The 20,406-nt window shown below is 39.3% G+C and overlaps 1 protein-coding gene and 1 non-coding gene across 2 annotated transcripts; one reads left to right on the top strand and one right to left on the bottom strand.

Annotated features, from left to right (window-relative positions):
* Nucleotides 1-14,428: 14,428 nt before the first annotated feature.
* Nucleotides 14,429-17,460, bottom strand: LOC127112883 (uncharacterized). Its single transcript, XM_051046397.1, has 6 exons — nucleotides 17,432-17,460; nucleotides 16,996-17,077; nucleotides 16,062-16,187; nucleotides 15,595-15,675; nucleotides 15,130-15,255; nucleotides 14,429-14,491 (listed from the first exon to the last, which is right to left on the bottom strand). Exons 2-6 carry the CDS (start codon nucleotides 17,053-17,055, stop codon nucleotides 14,429-14,431), a joined length of 456 nt encoding a protein of 151 aa, XP_050902354.1. The 5' UTR covers nucleotides 17,056-17,077; nucleotides 17,432-17,460.
* On the top strand, nucleotides 15,903-15,974 carry TRNAC-GCA (transfer RNA cysteine (anticodon GCA)). Its single transcript has one exon. It is a non-coding gene; the product is annotated as a tRNA-Cys (tRNA).
* Nucleotides 17,461-20,406: the final 2,946 nt, after the last annotated feature.

Raw genomic sequence — 20,406 nt, 5'->3', positions numbered from 1 at the left:
TATGGTGTCATACGGTGAACTGACTTGGGGTGTTTTGCTTTTTATCGCAATGTCGCGGATAGCAAGAGTCGCCACCGACTTTTCTTTTATCCAATAAGGAAAGGTGGAAAAGAACAGGAAAGACCTCAATAGATTTTGGGTTCGGGAGGTACATTATACAAAGGGAAGGTGTTAGCACCCTTTGTATCCATGGTTATCCATGGGCTCTTAATTACTGGATCACTTATATTTTTGTCTGAAAAGTGTCGGTGAATTGCTTAAAAAATGTTTGAAAGAGAGTTTAACTTTGTAATGATTCTCGTATGAATGTATACAAAGTATTTATCTCATTTGATTTTGAAAATGGTTTAGAAAAATGTAACTCGGTAATGATTCTAGTATGAATGTATACCAAGTGGTGATTTTCTAGGATTTGTAAAGTGTAAAGTGTGAGGGGTGGAAAATGTTTTAGGTTATGATCCAGTAATTGAGAGTTATACCTTCCTGAGGTCGTTATGGGCATTTCTTATCCTTATGAGGGTAAAACTGTCCTTACTATTGAGAAGTAAGTAATCTTATCCTTGGGATGTAGAAGGGTCATCGTAGGGTCATTGATAGGTCATTGAAGGCAACAGTAGTGAGGATACCTTAGCATTCGAAGGGACGATCATCATTTAACCGTAGGCTACACCGAAGGGTCATCGAGGGACAAAATCGTATTTTCGAAGGCAACATCCGAGGGACTATGATGATTTAACCGAAGGGTCTTTGCTAAGGATATCCCCATATTCGCGGGACATGACCGTATTACGTAATCGTGGGGTAATAAAGAGAGGTCCGATATCATTTATTTAAAGTCCGGATTTTAACAATTAATTAAATAGCCGTAATCAGTTAGGTAATTAGGTCCACAGGAAATCAATGAAATCAATACATTAAAAATCAAGCTTGGTGATTCAAGATGAATCTCCATATTAAACTTAGGTCATCCAAAAGCCATCTCCTCAAGAATGTCCACACCTAAAGCGGCATGCCTAGCCGGTTATTTCTTTGGAAGTATGCTAGCCTTTACATCATGCAACACACGGATTAGAGCATTGAGGCAAAATACAATTGGAAATTGCCCCATAAAATAAATATAACAGTCAGAAATTTAAGCCAAATAATGCAGAATCATGATTAGATGAACATAAAATGGACAACAAAGAGACAAAACAGCCACTGTCCCGTTCGCCTCTGCTTCGCCTAGCGAAGGCTCAGCGAAGGCTCGCTGCAGGCTCGCCTAGCGATGAGCTAGCGAGCGACCACGGGTTTGGAATTTGAGAACAGTATGACCTCAACCTGCGGCATGGCTTATGGCATCCAACACATAATTACATGGTTCAGCATTCACAATATTCAGGCACACTTAAATTCACATGCAAAACTTCAAATATGTTTATGAATTCAATTATAATATCATCCACAAGTTAAGAACATGAAGCGGTACCACATGCCAAATGAGAACACAAAGCGATATCACATGCAGATTAAGAATCTAAAGCGGTACCACATGCAAAATAAGAACATAAAGTGATAATCACATGCAGATTAAGAACCTAAAGCGGTACCACATGCAAAATAAGAACATAAAGTGATAATCACATGCAAATTAAGAAAATAAAGCGATAATAGTGATGCAAACCTGTTTGCAATCGAATTGCAACCTTGAATTGGCGAGCCGGATTGAGTTGGGCGGCGGTAGCTTCGGAGCGGGTGATCGGCCTTCAGGGTTTCCGTCTTCCGAATTCTCTGGATCAGCAGGGTTTCAGTGTTTCTCCCTCTGGGTCTGTGTGTGTGTTCGTCCGTCCGTCTGTTCTTCTTTTTCGTGGCAGAGGAGCTGGTATTTATAGTGGTAGTGGTGGTGACCTAATGGGCTTAAAATGAGGTCCAAAACTTCAAATTTTCGCAAGCTTCGCTAGGCGAAGGAATTGCTCGCCTAGCGAGCAAGCTAGGTCTGGGCTTTTTCTGGACCTGGTGCTTCGCTGGGCGAGTGGCATGCTGAGATATTCGCTAGGCGAAGGAATTGCTCGCCTAGCGAGCAAGCTATTTTGGGCCACTTTGGATTAGGCCTGTTGTGAGCTGGGCTTTTGTCCATTTGATATCAGTGCCTTGCAGATCGAGTCAGAGGGTCTTGGAAAATGCTTTGTAATATCAACGGGCAAATTTTGGGGTATGACATATGGGATTAATGTCAACACCCGCTCTCGATAAGGGATGAGATTCGGATGTTTAGTGTCCCATTCTCCTTTGATCTGACTGATTACTAATGCTGAGTCTCCGTATACGCTTAAAAACTTGATTCTCAGGTCTATAGCAGCTCTGAGTCCCAAAATACATGCTTCATACTCGGCCATATTATTGGTACAATCGAAACATAGTCTAGCAGTGAAAGGCGTGTGACAACCCTTGGGGGAAACGATTACAACACCAACACCATTGCCCAACGCATTAGAAGATCCATCGAAAACCATAGTCCATCGGGATCCTAGTTCGGGTCCTTCATCCGCTCCAGGTTCTTCATAATCAGTAACAAGCATGACATCCTCATCTGGGAACTCAAAATTCATAGATTGGTAATCATCCACCGCCTGATGAGCCAAATGATCGGCCAGCACGCTTCCTTTGATTGCTTTCTGGGTAGTATACTGGATATCATACTCTGTTAAAATCATCTGCCATCTCGCTATTCTTCCGGAGAGGGCAGGTTTCTCAAATATGTATTTGATGGGATCCATCTTAGAAATCAACAAAGTGGTATGATTCAACATATACTGTCTTAGTCGGCGAGCAGCCCAGGCCAAAGCACAGCAAGTTCTCTCGAGCAGTGAGTATCTTGTTTCACAGTCGGTAAACTTTTTGCTAAGGTAGTATATGGCATGCTCTTTTCGACCAGACTCGTCATGTTGCCCCAACACACACCCCATTGAATTTTCTAACACGGTCAAATACATGATTAGAGGTCTTCCTTCAACCGGTGGTATCAGAATTGGAGGTTCCTGGAGATACTTCTTGATTTTGTCAAAAGCTTCTTGACATTCGTCATTCCATATCATCTCTTGATTCTTCCTCAGTAGTTTGAAGATGGGTTTGCAGGTAGCGGTCAAATGGGAGATAAACCGGGCAATGTAATTCAAACGTCCCAAGAAACCCCTGACTTCTTTATCTGTACGTGGAACTGGCATTTCTTGAATAGCTCTCACCTTAGCCGGGTCAACCTCAATTCCTTTACCACTGACAATAAATCCCAAGAGTTTACCGGATCTTACTCCAAAGGTGCATTTGTTCGGGTTCAATCTCAGCTTGTATTTCTTCAACCTCTCAAACAATTTGTACAAATGATCGAGATGTTCTTCTTCAGTATGAGATCTGGCTATCATGTCATCCACATACACTTCTATTTCATGATGGATCATATCATGGAACAAAACCACCATAGCACGCTGGTACGTTGCCCCTGCATTCTTTAAACCAAATGGCATTACTTTATAACAGAACGTGCCCCATTGCGTTACAAACGTAGTTTTCTCCATGTCCTCAGGCGCCATCTTAATCTGGTTATAACCTGAGAATCCATCCATGAATGAGAATACCTTGTGTTGAGCGGTGTTATCTACCAGAACATCAATGTGCGGAAGTGGAAAGTCGTCTTTGGGACTCGCTTTATTCAAATCTCTGTAGTCTACACACATTTGCACCTTACCATCCTTCTTCGGCACTGGTACCACATTAGCAACCCATTGAGGATAAGAAGTAACAGCCAGAAAACCTGCATCAAATTGTTTCATAACCTCGGCTTTGATTTTCTCAGACATTTCAGGGCGCATGCGACGAACCTTTTGCTTAACAGGACGACAATCTTCCCTCGTTGGCAGCCGATGTACTACTATATCAGTATCCAGTCCTGGCATGTCGTCATAAGACCAAGCAAAAATCTCTACATAGTCATGTAACATCTGAATCAACCTTCTTTTGACACTGTTTTCCAAGCCTGCTCCTATTTTGACTTCTTTCTTGTCTACTTCGGTACCCAGATTTACAATCTCAACTGACTTCTCGTGCGGCTGTATAGTCCTCTCTTCCTGTAGTAACAGTCTGGCAAGTTCTCCAGGTACTTCACAATCTTCCACACTTCCATCCTCGGCTTGGTAGATCGGATTTTCAAAGTCATAATGAACAGTAGTAGAACTATTATCAACAGGATCCAGAGTGGGTATGGATCTGCAATTCGTTATGTGAGTGTGTGTAAGAAAACATAGCTTGTTTGGAAGATGACAGAAAAGACAAAGAGCGCAATATTTGAATGCAAAAAGTCCATTGATTTATTGAATATGAATATGCTTATGAAAATGACAAAACCCTTAACAAATTAGCTATTGTGCCCCGGGCATAGACACAACGCTTGGAGAAGTTCAATTGTAAAAAAAACAAAAATTTGCAACACCAAAATAGACAATAACAATTACTCCTGACTAAAGGAAATCGGGATAGTGTCTTCAGCCTTCCAATTATTGAGTCCGTCGCCAATTGTTGGGAAAATCCAGCTATCCAGGTCGCAATCGCTGTCAGCGTCTTCTACAGCATTAATTTGACTCTTGGCTACCTTCTCAGAGCTAAACCCCAGGCCAAATTTGTCAGACTTGTACGGTACGTCGATCAGTTGACCCCAGCCAGTACAACCACCATCTTCAACCACAGCTTGAGCGTCCTTCAGGGAAATCATAGCAGGAGGAGTCCGAATAACCTTGGGCACACCGGAAGCTGGCTTAAGGACAGGATTGGTCGGAGGAACTACTTCAAATGACTGAAAAGGAGTCTCAATGAATTCACCATCCATCTCGACGTATCTGAAGGCATGCACACTACTGACAATGTACTCTTCTTCTCCACACACGGTGACAATTTTGCCCTCTGTGGGATACCTCAGCTTTTGATGGAGAGACGAAGCTACAGCACCTGACCCATGAATCCAAGGGCGTCCCAGTAAGCAGGAATAGGCAGGACGAATGTTCATTACATGGAAGGTAGTATTGAAGACTTGAGGTCCTATCTTGATAGGGAGGACTACTTCGCCATGGACAACACTCTTCGCACCATCGTAAGCACGTACCACAATGTCACTAGGTTTCAGTTCGATGCTTTTACAGTCCAGCTTATCCAGCACAGCTGTTGGCAGCACATTCAAGGAAGAGCCATTATCGATCAACACATGAGACAAAGTGATTCCCCTACACTCAATGGAGATATGCAGGGCTTTATTGTGATTCTTTCCCGCTGGTGTCAGGTCAGCATCGGAAAAGCCTAGGCCATTGTCAACAGCCAAGTGAGCAACATAATTTTCGAACTGATCGACAGATGTTTCCTGAGGCACATGAGCAGTCTTCAAGAATTTTATCAATGCATTGGCATGAGATTCAGAAGATAACAGCAAGGATAACATCGAGATCTTAGACGGGGTATGCCCCAACTGTTCTACCACATCGAAATCACTCTTGCGGATGATTTTCAGCACTTCTTCCATTTCCTGTTTGGCAACATCTTCGGGAGTAACTTCGACCGGTGTCTCTGACTGAGAAGGATTGACTGGTTCCTTTCCTCGAGTTTCAAGGACAGGAGGTGAGATTTCTGGAGAGAAGATCCTTCCACTTCGAGTAATTTTACTAGTCCCAACGATGCCATTAGGATTAGTAGAATTGTCAATTTGCTTTACGCCATGGACGTAAACATCACCGCCATAATTCCACGGAATAGCTTTGCTTGAGGAATGCGGGATCGGGCCAGGTGCAGTAATGATTAGGGGAGCTACCCTGGGCTCAACAGTAATCTTCACAGGCGCCCTAGTAGCGGTAATCTTCACTGGAACTTTGGACCTAGCAATCACAGATATTTCTTCAATAGGGTTTTCCGCCTTAGGAATCTTTTCGAAGAGAACTGTACGATCATCCATCAGCCGTTGAATACCATTCTTCAATTCCCAACAATCATCTGGTTGGAATATACAGAGATTGCAATCTTCAGCACAACCTGGAAATAAACCAGCTTGCAATAAATTCCTCTTTATGATCGGGAGAGGAGATGTTAAGTCCGCCACATTGGAAACGTGATCGTCGTCATCCACGGCATTAACCGTCTTGTCATGATTAGGCATGGGAGCAGTGATGACATTAGGGGTCTCCGGAGGCTCAAACTCAATTTCTCCAGCTTCGATCATATCCTGAATCTTATTCTTCAATGACCAGCAATCGTTTGTATCATGCCCGGGGCTATCGGAGTGATATGCACACCTGGCATTAGGGTTATAACGAGAAGAAGTAGTGTTGGGATTCGTAGGAGGATCTCTGAGGGTGATCAAATTTGCCTTTAGCATTTCCTGCAGTGCATGTGCCAAGGTCATATTGATCCTGGTAAACTGCCTTCTTGGCCTGTCTTGTTTGGGTTGGAAGTTTTGAGATGGTGGTGCTGCAATCGTAACTGCTCCGATGTCATGGTCACGGTTTTTCTTGTTACGACCTTTTTGACCGTACACAGCATTTGATTCATTCCTCCCCTGATAGGACCTTTTGGTGCTTGCAGAGGCAGCCTCCTGTATCTTTCCACTTCGGATGCCGCTTTCAACACGTTCACCTGTCAATATAAGTTCAGTGAAACCTGATGAAGAACTTCCCAGTAGATGGCTGTAGAATGGGCCGGTCAGTGTGCCCATGAACATATCCACCAATTCTCTGTCAGTCATAGGGGGTTTGACTCTGCCAGCCAAATCTCTCCACTTTTAAGCATATTCTTTAAAGCTTTCTTTAGATCCCATAGTCATATTCTGCAGCTGTAGCCGGGTAGGCGCTAGTTCAGAGTTATACTGGTACTGTTTATAGAAAGTTGTTGCTAAATCAGTCCAGGTGCGGATGTCAGAGCTCTCGAGCTGATAATACCATTCCAACTGTGTGCCAGATAGACTCTCTTGGAAGAAATGGATCCATAGCTTCCTATCAGTGGTATACGGCTGAATCTTTCTCACATAAGCTCTCAGATGCATCTGAGGACAGGACGCACCATCGTACTTAGTGAAAGTGGGGATTTTGAATTTGCGAGGAATGGTCACATCGGAGACCAGACCCAAACTTTCGAAATCCAGACCGGGCGCCTTCTGACCCTCCATAGCTAGCATACGTTCTTCCAGCAACTTGTACTTATCATCTCTTGGAGAGTACTGTTCATTTTCATAATCTTCATCGTCGTCCTCAGGGTTGAAAAGATCGACATTCTCCTCTTCTGAATCATTCTCTGTCTCCTCTTCTGGACCATTCGGGATCCCAAACTTGACTCCTGCGGCCTGTCCTTTACGCCTTCTTCCCGGGTTAATGAAACTCACAGCTTTCTTGTCTTTCTTCTTTTCGAGCAAAAGAGCCTTCAGTTCCTCCTGCCCCTTGGATAAGCTTAGCATCATCTCCTTGAATTGAGCATTCTGAGTCTGGAGATCTTTGACAGTTTGTTCGAGATCCATTTTTCTGTTTAGAAGGAAGACCGTGAGAACATTGAACTTGTAGAATACCTGTTATGCAGTGTTATGTTATGCTATGCAATGTATGAAATGTTTTCAAGGACTTTTGGAATTTAACTTTGCGTAAATCACCAACAAGAGAGAAATGTTTATTGCTAATTTCTTTGACCAATGTTCATTACAAAAGGAATAATAATAAAAATACAATGAAAGCTCAAGTCTCCCAGGGGCGGCTTCTTTTTGGGCGAAGATACGCATTGAGTCTTCGTTCCTCATTAAGCTGACTGGTAAGTTCTAACACTTTCTTCCTTTCTGCGACGAACTGAGTCTCGAAAGTATCCCTTTCTTCTCTCAACTGGATCCAGGATCTCTTTAGTTCCTCAACATTGGTAGGCATATCTGGATAAGGAATGATCTGAGGAGCACCTCCTTCAGCTTCAGGTTCGACAATCTGAGGTCCGATTGCAAGATATGGCATGACAAGTTCACGAGCTCTGGCGCGTACCCATCTGAGATAAGGTTCCATAGGAATAGAATTTTTCTGTCCTAACGTACCTCTTTTCACCATGCCCCAAGCTCGTACAAATCTTTGACGGAGGCCTTGGGAATCGTTGTCATAGTCGAACACAATGCCTTCGATGATCATTTCATGTGGACCATCTCTTCGAGCACAACCAAACTGTCGCAGAGCTAAAGCAGGATTATAAGTAATACCTCCTCTTATTCCTAGGAGTGGTACATTAGGGAACTCGCCACAACGGTCAATGATGGTAACATTTTCCTTGAACTGAGGACACCAACAGATGTCTGGGTGGGAGAGCGACATTATCCTTTGAGACCATTTCAAATTCTGCTCGTTCTTCAAGACCGATTGAGGAAGGTGCGAAATAAACCACCTAGACAACAAAGGTATGCAGCACATGAGAGTCCCTTGCTTCTTCATGGTACAAGTGTGGAGGGAATGCAAAATGTCTCCCAGCAAGGTAGGTACAGGGTTATGAGTGAGAAATATCTTAATAGCATTCATGTCTATGAATTGGTCTGGATTAGGGAATAACACCAAGCCATAGATTAGCAATGCCAGGATGTCTTCGAAAGCACGGACATTCATAACTTTTAAGAATTCTCGGGCCTTATTTGTCAGGAATTTGGCAAGTAAACCCTTAACTCCACTCCTTGTTACCCAATTAGCTTCAATGTCGGACTTCGTCATGTGTAAAGCTGCGGCAACTTCTTCAGACTTCGGAACCTTTTCTAAACCACTGAACGGTAGTTGATCAAGGATAGGTATCCCAAGCAGTCTGGAGAATTCTTCCAATGTGGGTACCAACTGATAATCTGGGAATGTGAAGCAATGATGTTTAGGGTCGAAGAACTGGAATAAAACTCTCATCATATCTTCTTTGAACCCAGTGGTAACTAAATTGAGAAGAGAACCATGTCTCTTGATGAACTGCGCATGATCGGAAAGTTCTGACACTAAGTTCTTGAGTTGAGGAGAGTTTGCTACAAGATTAATCCGGATGGTCTTCCTGGGAGCCATAGCTTTACAAAACAGAGCAAAGTTAAATCCCTAAGTCCTTGAAATGGTTATAATGTCATGATATTATGATGCTATGATGTTATTATGTTATGATGTTATGTAAACAAACACAAGCAAGTCACACAACAATCACTCCTAAGTTTTAAGGCTTGCATGAGTTCCATAGGTAAGTACCCTCCCTACTGAAGTTTGGTTGGTTCAACCTGTCCTAGAATAGTAACCGGGTTCTAAAAGGATCTCCAATCATTGACCTTCCTTCAAGTCCACTTCAGTGCAACACCAAGTGGTTGACCGAAGCTTCCCTAAAGTCCAATCTCAAGGAGTGTAGTATCGAGTCTCAACCAACCCCAATCGGAACCGAAGTCAGTTATCTCACTACTTTCTAATGGCCAGGATGAGTCAATTAGGGTTCTAAAGGTCTGGTTAATGCTTTAATGACACCACGCAGATGCCAAATTTTTCCTCAAGTAAACATGAGGAACATCAGGACATCCAAAGTGTCACATTAACCGTAGCCATCATTTTAACCATTCCAGTATACGCCGGATAGTCGCGATGATCTATTGCTACTTACCTAAGGTACACTAGATCCGGGTGTAGGATCTTTCACTCAAGAATACCCAAGCAATCCCTTAAAAGTAAATCAGACAATTTTAAATAAGTGATCTTGTTTTTTAAGGTAACCTCTCTTGTAATCTCCCCAGCAGAGTCGCCAGTTCTGTCATACGGTGAACTGACTTGGGGTATTTTGCTTTTTATCGCAATGTCGCGGATAGCAAGAGTCGCCACCGACTTTTCTTTTATCCAATAAGGAAAGGTGGAAAAGAACAGGAAAAACCTCAATAGATTTTGGGTTCGGGAGGTACATTATACAAAGGGAAGGTATTAGCACCCTTTGTATCCATGGTTATCCATGGGCTCTTAATTGCTGGATCACTTATATTTTTGTTTGAAAAGTGTTGGTGAATTGTTTAAAAATGTTTCGAAAAAAGAGTTTAACTTTGTAATGATTCTCGTATGAATGTATACAAAGTATCTATCTCGTTTGATTTTGAAAAACAGTTTAGAAAAATATAACTTGGTAATGGTTCTAGTATGAATGTATACCAAGTGGTGATTTTCTAGGACTTGCAAAGTGTGAGGGGTGGAAAATGTTTTAGGTTATGATCCAGTAATTGAGAGTTATACCTTCCTAAGGTCGTTATGGGCATTTCCTATCCTTATGAGGGTAAAACTGTCCTTACTATTGAGAAGTAAGTAGTTTTATCCTTTGGATGTAAAAGGGTCATTGTAGGGTCATCGATAGGTCATTGAAGGCAACAGTTGTAAGGATACCTTAGCATTCGAAGGGACGATCATCATTTAACCGTAGGCTACACCGAAGGGTCATCGAGGGACAAAATCGTATTTTCGAAGGCAACATCTGAGGGACCATGATTTATTTTATGATGATTTAACCGAAGGGTCTTTGCTAAGTGTATCCCTACATTCGCGGGACACGACCGTTATACCGGAATACCGTAGGGCAGCAAAGAGAGGTCCAAGATCACATATTTAAAGGCCGTATTTTACAATCAATTAGGCAATTAGGATGAATCTCCACATTAAAATCAATACATTAAAATCAGCTAAGTAATTGAGGGTGGGTCTCCACATTAAAATTAATACATTAAAATTAATTAGGTAATTTAGGATGAAACTCCACAAAGGGCATCCCACAAATAAAGTGGAATACCTATCTAGCTAGCTTTCCCGGCGATGTGTGAACCTTTGCAAAACTCAGCAAACATGTCAGAATACCAAATCAGGGTGCAATCGAGAATTACACCACAAAAGAAACCAGAACAGCAGTAGGGTCAGATAAACAATGCATGGCTATGATAAAAACATGACAGGTGGGCAAAAGTCAGAACAGAAAAGTCGGCTGCTGTCGCGTTCGCTCCTGCTTCGCCTAGCGAAGTCTTAGCGAACACTCGTTGCATGCTCGCTTAGCGATGTGCTAGCGAGCGGCTGCGGATTTCGGTTTTAATAATGATATAATGGCAGCAAGCTTCACACCTTATAGCATTCATTACAGAGATTATGTGGTTAGACATTCAGATGTTCATGCATACTTAAATTCATATGTAAAACTTAAGATAGTTTCATAAATTCAATCATGATACCATGTGCAAATTAAGAACATAAGGTAGTAATAGCAATGCCAACCTGTTTGTAATCGAATTGTAACCTTGAATTGGTCGATCAGATCGAATTGAGCGGAAGTGACCTTGCTGCCGCCGGCTTTTCCTTCAGGGTTTCCTTTAGGGTTACTCAGAATTCTCAGGGTTAGCCTCCAGGGTTTTCCGTCTGTGAGCGCTAGGGTTTGCTTGCTAGGGTTCTCCTTTCGTCCTTTTTCGTCCTCTCTTTTTCTGACTGGAGTTGTGGTATTTATAATGCCTTTTTTCATGACCTAATGGGCTCAGAGTGAAGCCCAGAATTTTCTGTTATCTGCCCGCTTCGTTAGGCGAGCGTGTAGCGAACGTTCGCTAGGCGAGCGTGCAGCGAACGTTCGCTAGGCGAAGGATTTGCTCGCCTAGCGAGCAGGCCAGTTTGGGCCATTTTCTGGATTGGGCCACTCGTGAGCTGGGCCTTTGTTCCTTTAAGATCAGTGTCATAAAAATGAGTCGGAGTGCCCTGAAGAATGTCTTGAAATATTAATGGGCAAATTTTGGGGTATGACACACGCAAACAAAGAATCTCGTGAGGAAGATTCTTCTTTGAGCATCGAGATACAATATGAATGTACCTCTCGGATCAATGAAACACAACTCGGGCCTAAGATAAACAAAAGAGTCCGGAAAACAAAGGATCTAGGACCAAACGAAATTGATTCTCAATTTATTTCTTTTTTATGTAGTTGAAGGAAACTACGAGAATTATGTACGGAATATTCCTATTATTCTTCAAGTAGAATATGATCCTAAAACTTACAAGGAATCAGTGGCTTTGAGAGACTCTTCCTTTTTGAAGGATGTTATCCAAGATGAAATGGATTCAATCACGTCAAATCACACTTGGGAACTTGTTGACTTACCAAAGGGATCAAGTCCATTGGATGCAGGTGGATGTTTAAAAAGAAGTATAATAGTGATGGTACATTTAACACATATAAGACAAGATTAGTAGCAACGGGATTTTGACAAAAAAGAGGGTGTTGATTACTTTTTTGACACATTTGCATCGATAGCAAGAACAAAAATAATTAGAATAGTGTTCGCCTTAGCCTCTTCGAATGACCTTATAGTTCATAAATTGAATGTTAAAACAACATTCTTAAATGGAGATCTCGGTGAGGAAGTCTACATGGAACAACCAGAAGGCTACGTACTTGAACAAAAGGTGTGTAAACTTATTAAATCCCTATATGGACTAAAACAAGCACCAAAACAATGACATCAAAATTTTGATTATGTCATACTTTCAAATGGATTTACTCCTAACTCGTGTGACAAATGTTTATACACAAACATACAAAAAAATATTGTAATATTCCTTTGTCTATACGTTGATGACATGTTGATAATCAACAACAACATGGATGGAATTTTAGATACAAAAAAGTTTCTAACTTCCATATTCAAGATGAAAGATCTTGGATTAGTTGACATAATTTTAGGGATCAAAGTAAGGAGAAATAGTGGAGGTTACGAACTTAGTCAAAAACATTATATTGAAAAATGTTTGATAAGTTTAAACACCTAAATTTGAAGGAAGTGACCACTCCTTTTGATCATGCTGTCAAACTTCAAAGGAACAATGGAAGAGAAGTGACTCAATTGGAGTATGCAAGTGCAATATGGTGTCTTATGTACTTAATGCAATGTACCAGACTAGACATATCATTTGCATTTAGTAAAATGAGTAGATTCACTAGTAATCCAAATAAAGAACATTAGATGGCAATCACAAGGATATTTGGCTATCTACAAAAGACCAAAAATCTTGGCCTTCACTATGGAAGGTTTTCCACCATACTAGAAGGATATACCAATGCAAGTTGGATATCCAATATTGGAGATCATAAATCCACAACTAGGTGGATATTGACACTAGCTGGAGGAGCAATTTCTTGGAAAAACAAGAAACAAACATGCATTACTCTTTCAACCCTGGAATCAGAATTTGTGGCTCTTTCTTCCGCCGATCAAGAAACGGAATGGTTGAGGTACGTTATGTTAGAAGTTCCATTGGTAAAAGATAATGTTTCAAAGGTGTTGATACACTGCGATAGCCAGACCACTTTAGCTAGAGCATTCAGCAAAGTGTATAATAGAAAGTCTACACACATAAGACTTAGACATTCCTTTGTGAGAAAATTGATTAAAGATGGAATCATTTTACTCATATATATACGAACGAGCTATTATTTGGATGATCCATTTACTAAGCCACTGGCCAGAGACTTAGTAAAAACAACCTCGAGAGGTATGGAGTTGAAACTCCTTGAGTAAGAGTTCCGACAGTGGCGGAAACCCAATCTTACGTTAACAGAACATTAACCTTAAAATTCAATCACTACAACAAACAAGACCTTAGACAGCGCTTTTTTTAGCCTTAGACAGCGCTTTAAAGCGCTGTCTAAACCTCCGCTGCTAAAGGTTTAGACAGCGCTTTTTTAAATCTTAAAAGCGCTGTCTAAGCCCCCCCCTTAGACAGCGCTTTGGCCAAAAGCGCTTTATAAGACCCTCTTATTTTAAATTTTTTAGGTATACCTTAGACAGCGCTTTTGAAAAGCGCTGTCTAAGCCCCACCCCCTTAGACAGCGCTTTGGCCAAAAGCGCTTTCTAAGACCCTCCTATTTTAATTTTTGTAGGTATACCTTAGACAGCGCTTTTCAAAAAGCGCTGTCTAAGCCCCCCTTAGACAGCGCTTTTGCCTAAAGCGCTTTCTAATCCCCCCCTTAGACAGCGCTTTTTACAAAAGCGCTGTCTAAGGTATACGAAAATTTTTGAAGCTTTTGTTTTAAACCACATTTTTTCCAGGTTTATAAACCAGAATTTCTACCTGTTTTCAACCAGATTTTGACAGACAATTATCACATTTTATATATGCCATTTTGGCCTTTTTTCTACCAATTTTTGGCTAACAAATATATATATATATACCAATTCAAACCAATTTTGCCTTAAATGTATCAAAATATATACAAATTTATGTACACATTTACAAGTCATAACATATACTACAAATGTACACATTAATTACACAAATTTATGAACAAACATTGAGCTTTATCATGATAGTATGGTGACGACAAATACAGCTGACAATATATCAACATTTACAAGAATCTCAGCTGTCTGGCTTTGCAACCATGAAACCTTGTTAGCTCAGGATAAGCTGGTGTTTACATCTTCTGACCTTGAGGCAACTTGGTAATTTGATCTTACATTCTGAAAAAAAGTTAATAATTAAGCACTCCCATAAATTAACAACAAAACTAGAAGTATTGTTTTACTCAACTGCCGTAATTATAAGAAATGATAATTGTGTAATCACACATCACAGAAGTAGGAGTAAATGCTTGTCAAAGTCCCTTTCAGATGCAAGTGACCTTAATTTGATTCTCTAAACAGTTGATATCAATTTGGTCTTCCTCTTCCATGACATAAAATCATAAAAAATGACTTAATGTGTATTATCTCCGTCTCAAATTATAAGTCGGTTTTAAAAAAATAGGAATAACAATAATGTATTAAGTTACGTTGTGGTATTTTGCCAATTTCATAAAATTCTAGTATTAAAACTAAATTCAATTTACTTGTAATCTGGTTTTGATTAAAAACCGGTTTGAACCGGTTTAGAACCGGATTGGAACCATTTTCTATTTTTAAACTGGTTTTTATCAAATGTGGTTTGGTTTTGAAACTAGAACTAATAAAATGGATTCTTGTAGTTTGGGTAACCATGCACACCCCTAGTTGAAATTCCACCCTTTTAAGGTAAATTAGTGGGATGTCGCGGTTCGAACCCAGATAAGAATGATGATAACAGAAAGTAGAAATTTGCTTGAAGTTATTAAAGTGAGTACCTCTAGTAATGTGATGTAATAGAAGTCCTCCATATGCTGCATGTAAGCACTTCCATCTCTGATTGAGCGGAATATATTAATTTCAGTTTGTAACAACTTCTCAATAAGTTCCATTTCGCCCATTATCTAGATGGATCAAAGTTGAGAATGGTGAACATTAAAGAAAAATAACTCAAAAAACTTAAAAGGAAAAATTTGTCAACTGTGACTAGTAAAAATATAATTTAAGTATGTGTAGTGAATGTCTATCATTTTAAACCCCAAAAGTGACTACATTATTTCATGCCAAATCATTAAAATTGCTTTTTCTAGGATTTCCCCCCTCAATATCTATTTGTGATGTACTGATATTACATGTTATATGCACGTGGAATTAAAACGCATGCAGTATAGATATGTGAGTGTATTTGTACAAATGAGAAGAAAAATGCAAAGAACACTAGAGAAGGAGAAGAAGAAACATACGAAGTCGTTGATTATGATATTTGGTGTGGATTCCCCAACAATATCACCTTCGTAACCATTTCCAAGAATATCTTTATTCTCCTGGGTAATATATGCATTTGATATATCAGCTAGCGTGAAGAACCATTAGGAAGGATGAAATTACTTTCTTTTATCTCAAATGTAACTTTCATATAGTGTAGATTAATCATACAGCTTTTTATATGCAGTGACACCTAAAATAGTATTATGAAAAGATGGCATAAAGAATTCCTTAATTTTTTGTAAAAAGGTTTATAACAAGTTGATTGGGCCTTATCACCACCAAAGGGTCCATAGCTCAGTGGTAGAGCATTTGACTGCAGATCAAGAGGTCACCGGTTCGAACCCGGTTGGGCCCTTCATTTGGTAATTTATTTTTACATTAATGACTAATTGTGAAACCCTTTTCAATCATTTCGCCTACATATTATTACTACAAAACTTACTAAGGAATTCGTTGAAACTCCTGCAGCAAGAAATAAAGGTTGATTGATATGACAATAACTCATGAACCTGCCCATTGTAGGAATGATATCTTTGTGATTCACAATTCGCCAGCTATCTTTAACTTTCTGTAAATATAAGAGGAAACCTGTTAATTGTTTTAGAAACAGAAACAGAGAAACAAACAACTCTACTTTTACCTAACATAGGACAGTTTGGAAGACAAAATGGCTCTAAATAAAATATTCCGGAGTTTGCTGTGACTTTTCACCGCATGCTCCATTCACTTAATGCTTTGGTAGGGTAGTTTAGATTTAGAACAATTCATAAGAAATTGAGAACTTTCCAACATGTGGCAACAAATATAAATTGACAATCCTAAAAGAACTACAGCATAGCATAACTTGACAGTACTTTATATTATGGAGAAAAGGGAGATATAAATTGGGGACATGTTCTTTCTTGACTTTAGATGCTAAATGTTAAATATAGATCACAGTATTCTTCCTGTCACAGCTGTTGGGAAGTCTCTGACTGACTATAACTTGGTAGATCTCAGTTAAGATATGATTTTATGGTATCTTTACGCATTTTCTATTAACTTGAGTAGAGGGTGATCCTCCATATATAACTAGTCTAGTACTCAAATGCCAATTGGAATCATGAAACAGTTGCAACTCCACATATATCTAGTCTAGTACTCAAATGCCAAAATGAATCATGAAACAGTTGCAACTCCATATATAACTAGTCTGGTACTCAAATGCCAAAACGAATCATATATAACTAGCCAAAGGTATCTTTTGTACAAGATGACTACTATGTACACATTTGGCAATTTTGGAATTTCCAAATTCACGAACATTTTATCTAATATAGCACGTAACAAGGCGACAAAAACAGTGTCAGCAAAATAACTGTATAACCTTTTCTGACCTCATTGTAAACCTTTACAAATCTTTTGTTGCCAACCCTAGGAGAACCAAAATTATACATAGTGATAGAAATCACTCCTCGCCTGATAGACAAAAATCAATCAATCAATCAATAATGTATATAGTAGTTACCATTTATAAATTATGCGTCATAACAATGAATATAAATATTAGGTTAAATTAATTTTCAAGTCAGGTACAAAATGGTTAAACAATAAAAACAAAAATGCACGTCAACAAGAAAAATTGTCAGGATTAAAATTGTTTAGTTTCGACAAAACAGGGAAGACAAATATATTACTTAATTGATCAATTAATTCAGATTATTATAACTCTTATAGTTCCATTCAGCTGAGGAAAAAAGTACATTATTCAGTAAATACATTCTAGATACCAGTTTCTATCAAAATGTAACTAGGTAAGACTAATAAACTTACTTAGCTAATTGATTTGATGAAAGTTCAAGGGCAAGAAAGATAGCCAATGCACCACCCAAACTATGACCAGTCATATAAATATGCCATTTGTGGGTGAACTCAGAATGATCATCTCTGGTACAAAAACAATACACCTTCAGTTTGTCAATATGAAATCAAATATCTAGTAAAATTATTAAAGTGGAGGTGTAAAAGACATTAATATGATAATAGTCAATGACAATACTTATTGGAGTATGAGAGAAGAAAATTGATAGTTATATAGAAAAATGTGGTCATTGTCCGTCTCAGAATTTAGGTTGCGTCCAACTCATCCATACAAAACCGGCTTGTAAGGTGAGGGTTGCCCCCTCTTGTAAACATAACACAGGTCATATCTCTAAGCAATGAAAGTGTTGGAGGCTGCAATTAAGTCAAGCCAAGGTGCCGCAATTAAGGCGACTAGGGGCGGACCGTAATTAAGGAGGAAATTCCAACAGTCCGCATACCACATTTCAAGCCCAAAGGGCTTTTGCGAGCAAGGGTTTTTCAAGGGAAGTAATAAACCATCCTTTGCCTTAACCCAAGGTTCAAACTTGAGTTAATTGATTCATGTTCCAAGAGAAGTAATAAACCATCCTTTGCCTTAACCCAAAACTCAAACTTGAGTTAGTTTGTTCATTGCTGTAGGAGAATCAAGGGATATTGCGATCTCTTGGACTTTGTTTTATTCTATTCAGACCTTCCTGTATTATATGTATAATGGTTTTCCTATTTTCTTATTTTTCTTCCCACTATTCCTTGATTCAAGGAAAAAAATTGAATGTACAGCCTTTGACTGTTGAATAAATCAATAACATATTTCCAATGCTGTAGTAATTTATTAGTTGATTCACAAAAAATAAAGCCAATGATTCAACTTAAAAGTTTGAATTTGGCAAGAAAAAGTATTTTCATTTACTAAAAAAATACTCTCCGAGATGTTTTGGAGGCAGTGTTTGGTCAATGAAACTTGTTTGGAGGTACAACTTACACATAACCAATTGCAAGTCTAATCAGAGAAATGATCCTGGTCCTTACAGAGTCATATGCACTTAGAAAGCCCCTGTGAACCTGCAAAGATCTCAGCACCGTCAATAACAGAAGAAATTTTGGTTCTTGTAGCTTTTGTTGCTTCTACTGATTTATAAACAGATAATTGAATTCAACAATCATAGTATAATAACCTTAATCTACTGAAACATACCTGTGGAGTTGCATGTACCTCAAGAACAATTTCTACAAACTGCAAAGAAATTTATTTTAAAAAATGGGGATTAATTAATGAATAATTGAATTAGAATTATGAAAAGTTAAAAAAAAATGAAATTAGGGGTTTGAAGAAAAATTGGGAACCTGGTGAGAAGAAACATCAGCGGTTCTGGGTTTAAGGGATAAATGGAAGTGAGGAGGAATGGAATTGAGAATGGTACAATCGTTTTCATAAACGGATTTCATGGCTTCAACTTCTTCAGCTATCACTTGTTCATCTTCTTCTTCGCCGTCCATTGTTAGCAGAGAACATCAAAGAGGATTTTGCAGAGATACGCTTTTGAACACAAGGGCACCAATTCGAAACCCTAAGCTGGGAGATAAATAGAGAGAGCAAATCAGTAAGAGAGGAGGAGTCAACAACAGAAAATCGGAGGCGGAAAATCTCAAACAAAACCCTAAAATCCCAAAATCGATTACCTGGATTGGGAGGCCAGCTTCTTCACGCCTTTCACCACCGCCGTGACACTTTGTAAGAGCTTCTCCTTTTTTCCTTTTATCCTTTTCACTTGCTTGTTAATGGAGATATCGTGAGAGTTGAGAGAGAGTGATTCTTTGAGTTTGAGAGCGTGAGAGGGTTCCTTGATGAGCGACTTTGAGGTAGAAAGTACGCGAGAGAGAGGTCTGAGAGGCGGTGTTTGAGCGGTTTTGTGAGAGAGACGAGGGTTCATTGAAAAACCCAAGAGTTTCCAAAAGCGCTTTCTAAACCCCCCTTAGACAGCGCTTTTGGTTTTAATTTTTTTTTTAATTTAAAGACTTTAGACAGCGCTTTATCAAAAGCGCTGACTAAGGTCTATATTTAAAAGCGCTTTCTAAAAGCGCTGTCTAAGGGGGGTCTTAGACAGCGCTTTTAGAAAGCGCTGTCTAAGACCCCCCCTTAGACAGCGCTTTCATTATTTTTTTGGAACATTTTCCGTGTTTTATTTTAATTTTAACCTTAGACAGCGCTTTCTTTTAAAAGCGCTGTCTAAGATGTGCTGTTAAAAGTCATTTTTGGCGTAGTGAATGGGTACAAACAAGTCGTTGACTTAGATGTTTGTCGAACATTTTGTGATAATGTTGACTTTTAAAGTTTTATTTAAACTTTTAATAAAGTTCAATACCGAGGGTATGTGTCTCATGGAAAATGATACAAAATGAACTTCACCTATGTGAATTTCGAGATGGTGTCGTCTCAAAGTAAGAGTTGGAGTTTCTCTCACGAAAAATTCATGAAACAAGAAAGCATATGGTCATAAATAAGTGTTAGGCGAGAAATGTAGGCGAAGAACCCTTAAAGAATGTGTGTAAGGTAACGTCGGTCTATTCAAATGGATTAATGGTTTAAAAGCATTGCTACCTAACATTTCGGGTAGACTTTGCGTTGTCTTTACTAAGGTTAAGTTTTAAATCGAAAGATGCATAACTGTAATAACATTCTTTGATTCCTTTTCTGGAATTAGTCTTGTCATTATTAGAACAAGTGGGGGTTTATTATAAATTCATGAACATTAAATGTTCATGTATGTTCCAAAACGATAAGAAAAGTTCCAAAACAATGCAACTTTCAGTTAAAAGGTGTTTTTTCATCGAGGGTTGCAACCCTATGAAACAACACATCATGGCCTATGAATACATCACTCTGAATTTAGAAAATCATCACAACAAAATCGAATATCCTCTTGCACAAATTCCAAACACTCTTC

Source organism: Lathyrus oleraceus, chromosome 1, assembly GCF_024323335.1.
Source record: "Lathyrus oleraceus cultivar Zhongwan6 chromosome 1, CAAS_Psat_ZW6_1.0, whole genome shotgun sequence".
NCBI classification, from domain to species: Eukaryota; Viridiplantae; Streptophyta; class Magnoliopsida; order Fabales; family Fabaceae; genus Lathyrus; species Lathyrus oleraceus.
This window is presented reverse-complemented; position numbering and strand designations above follow the sequence as displayed.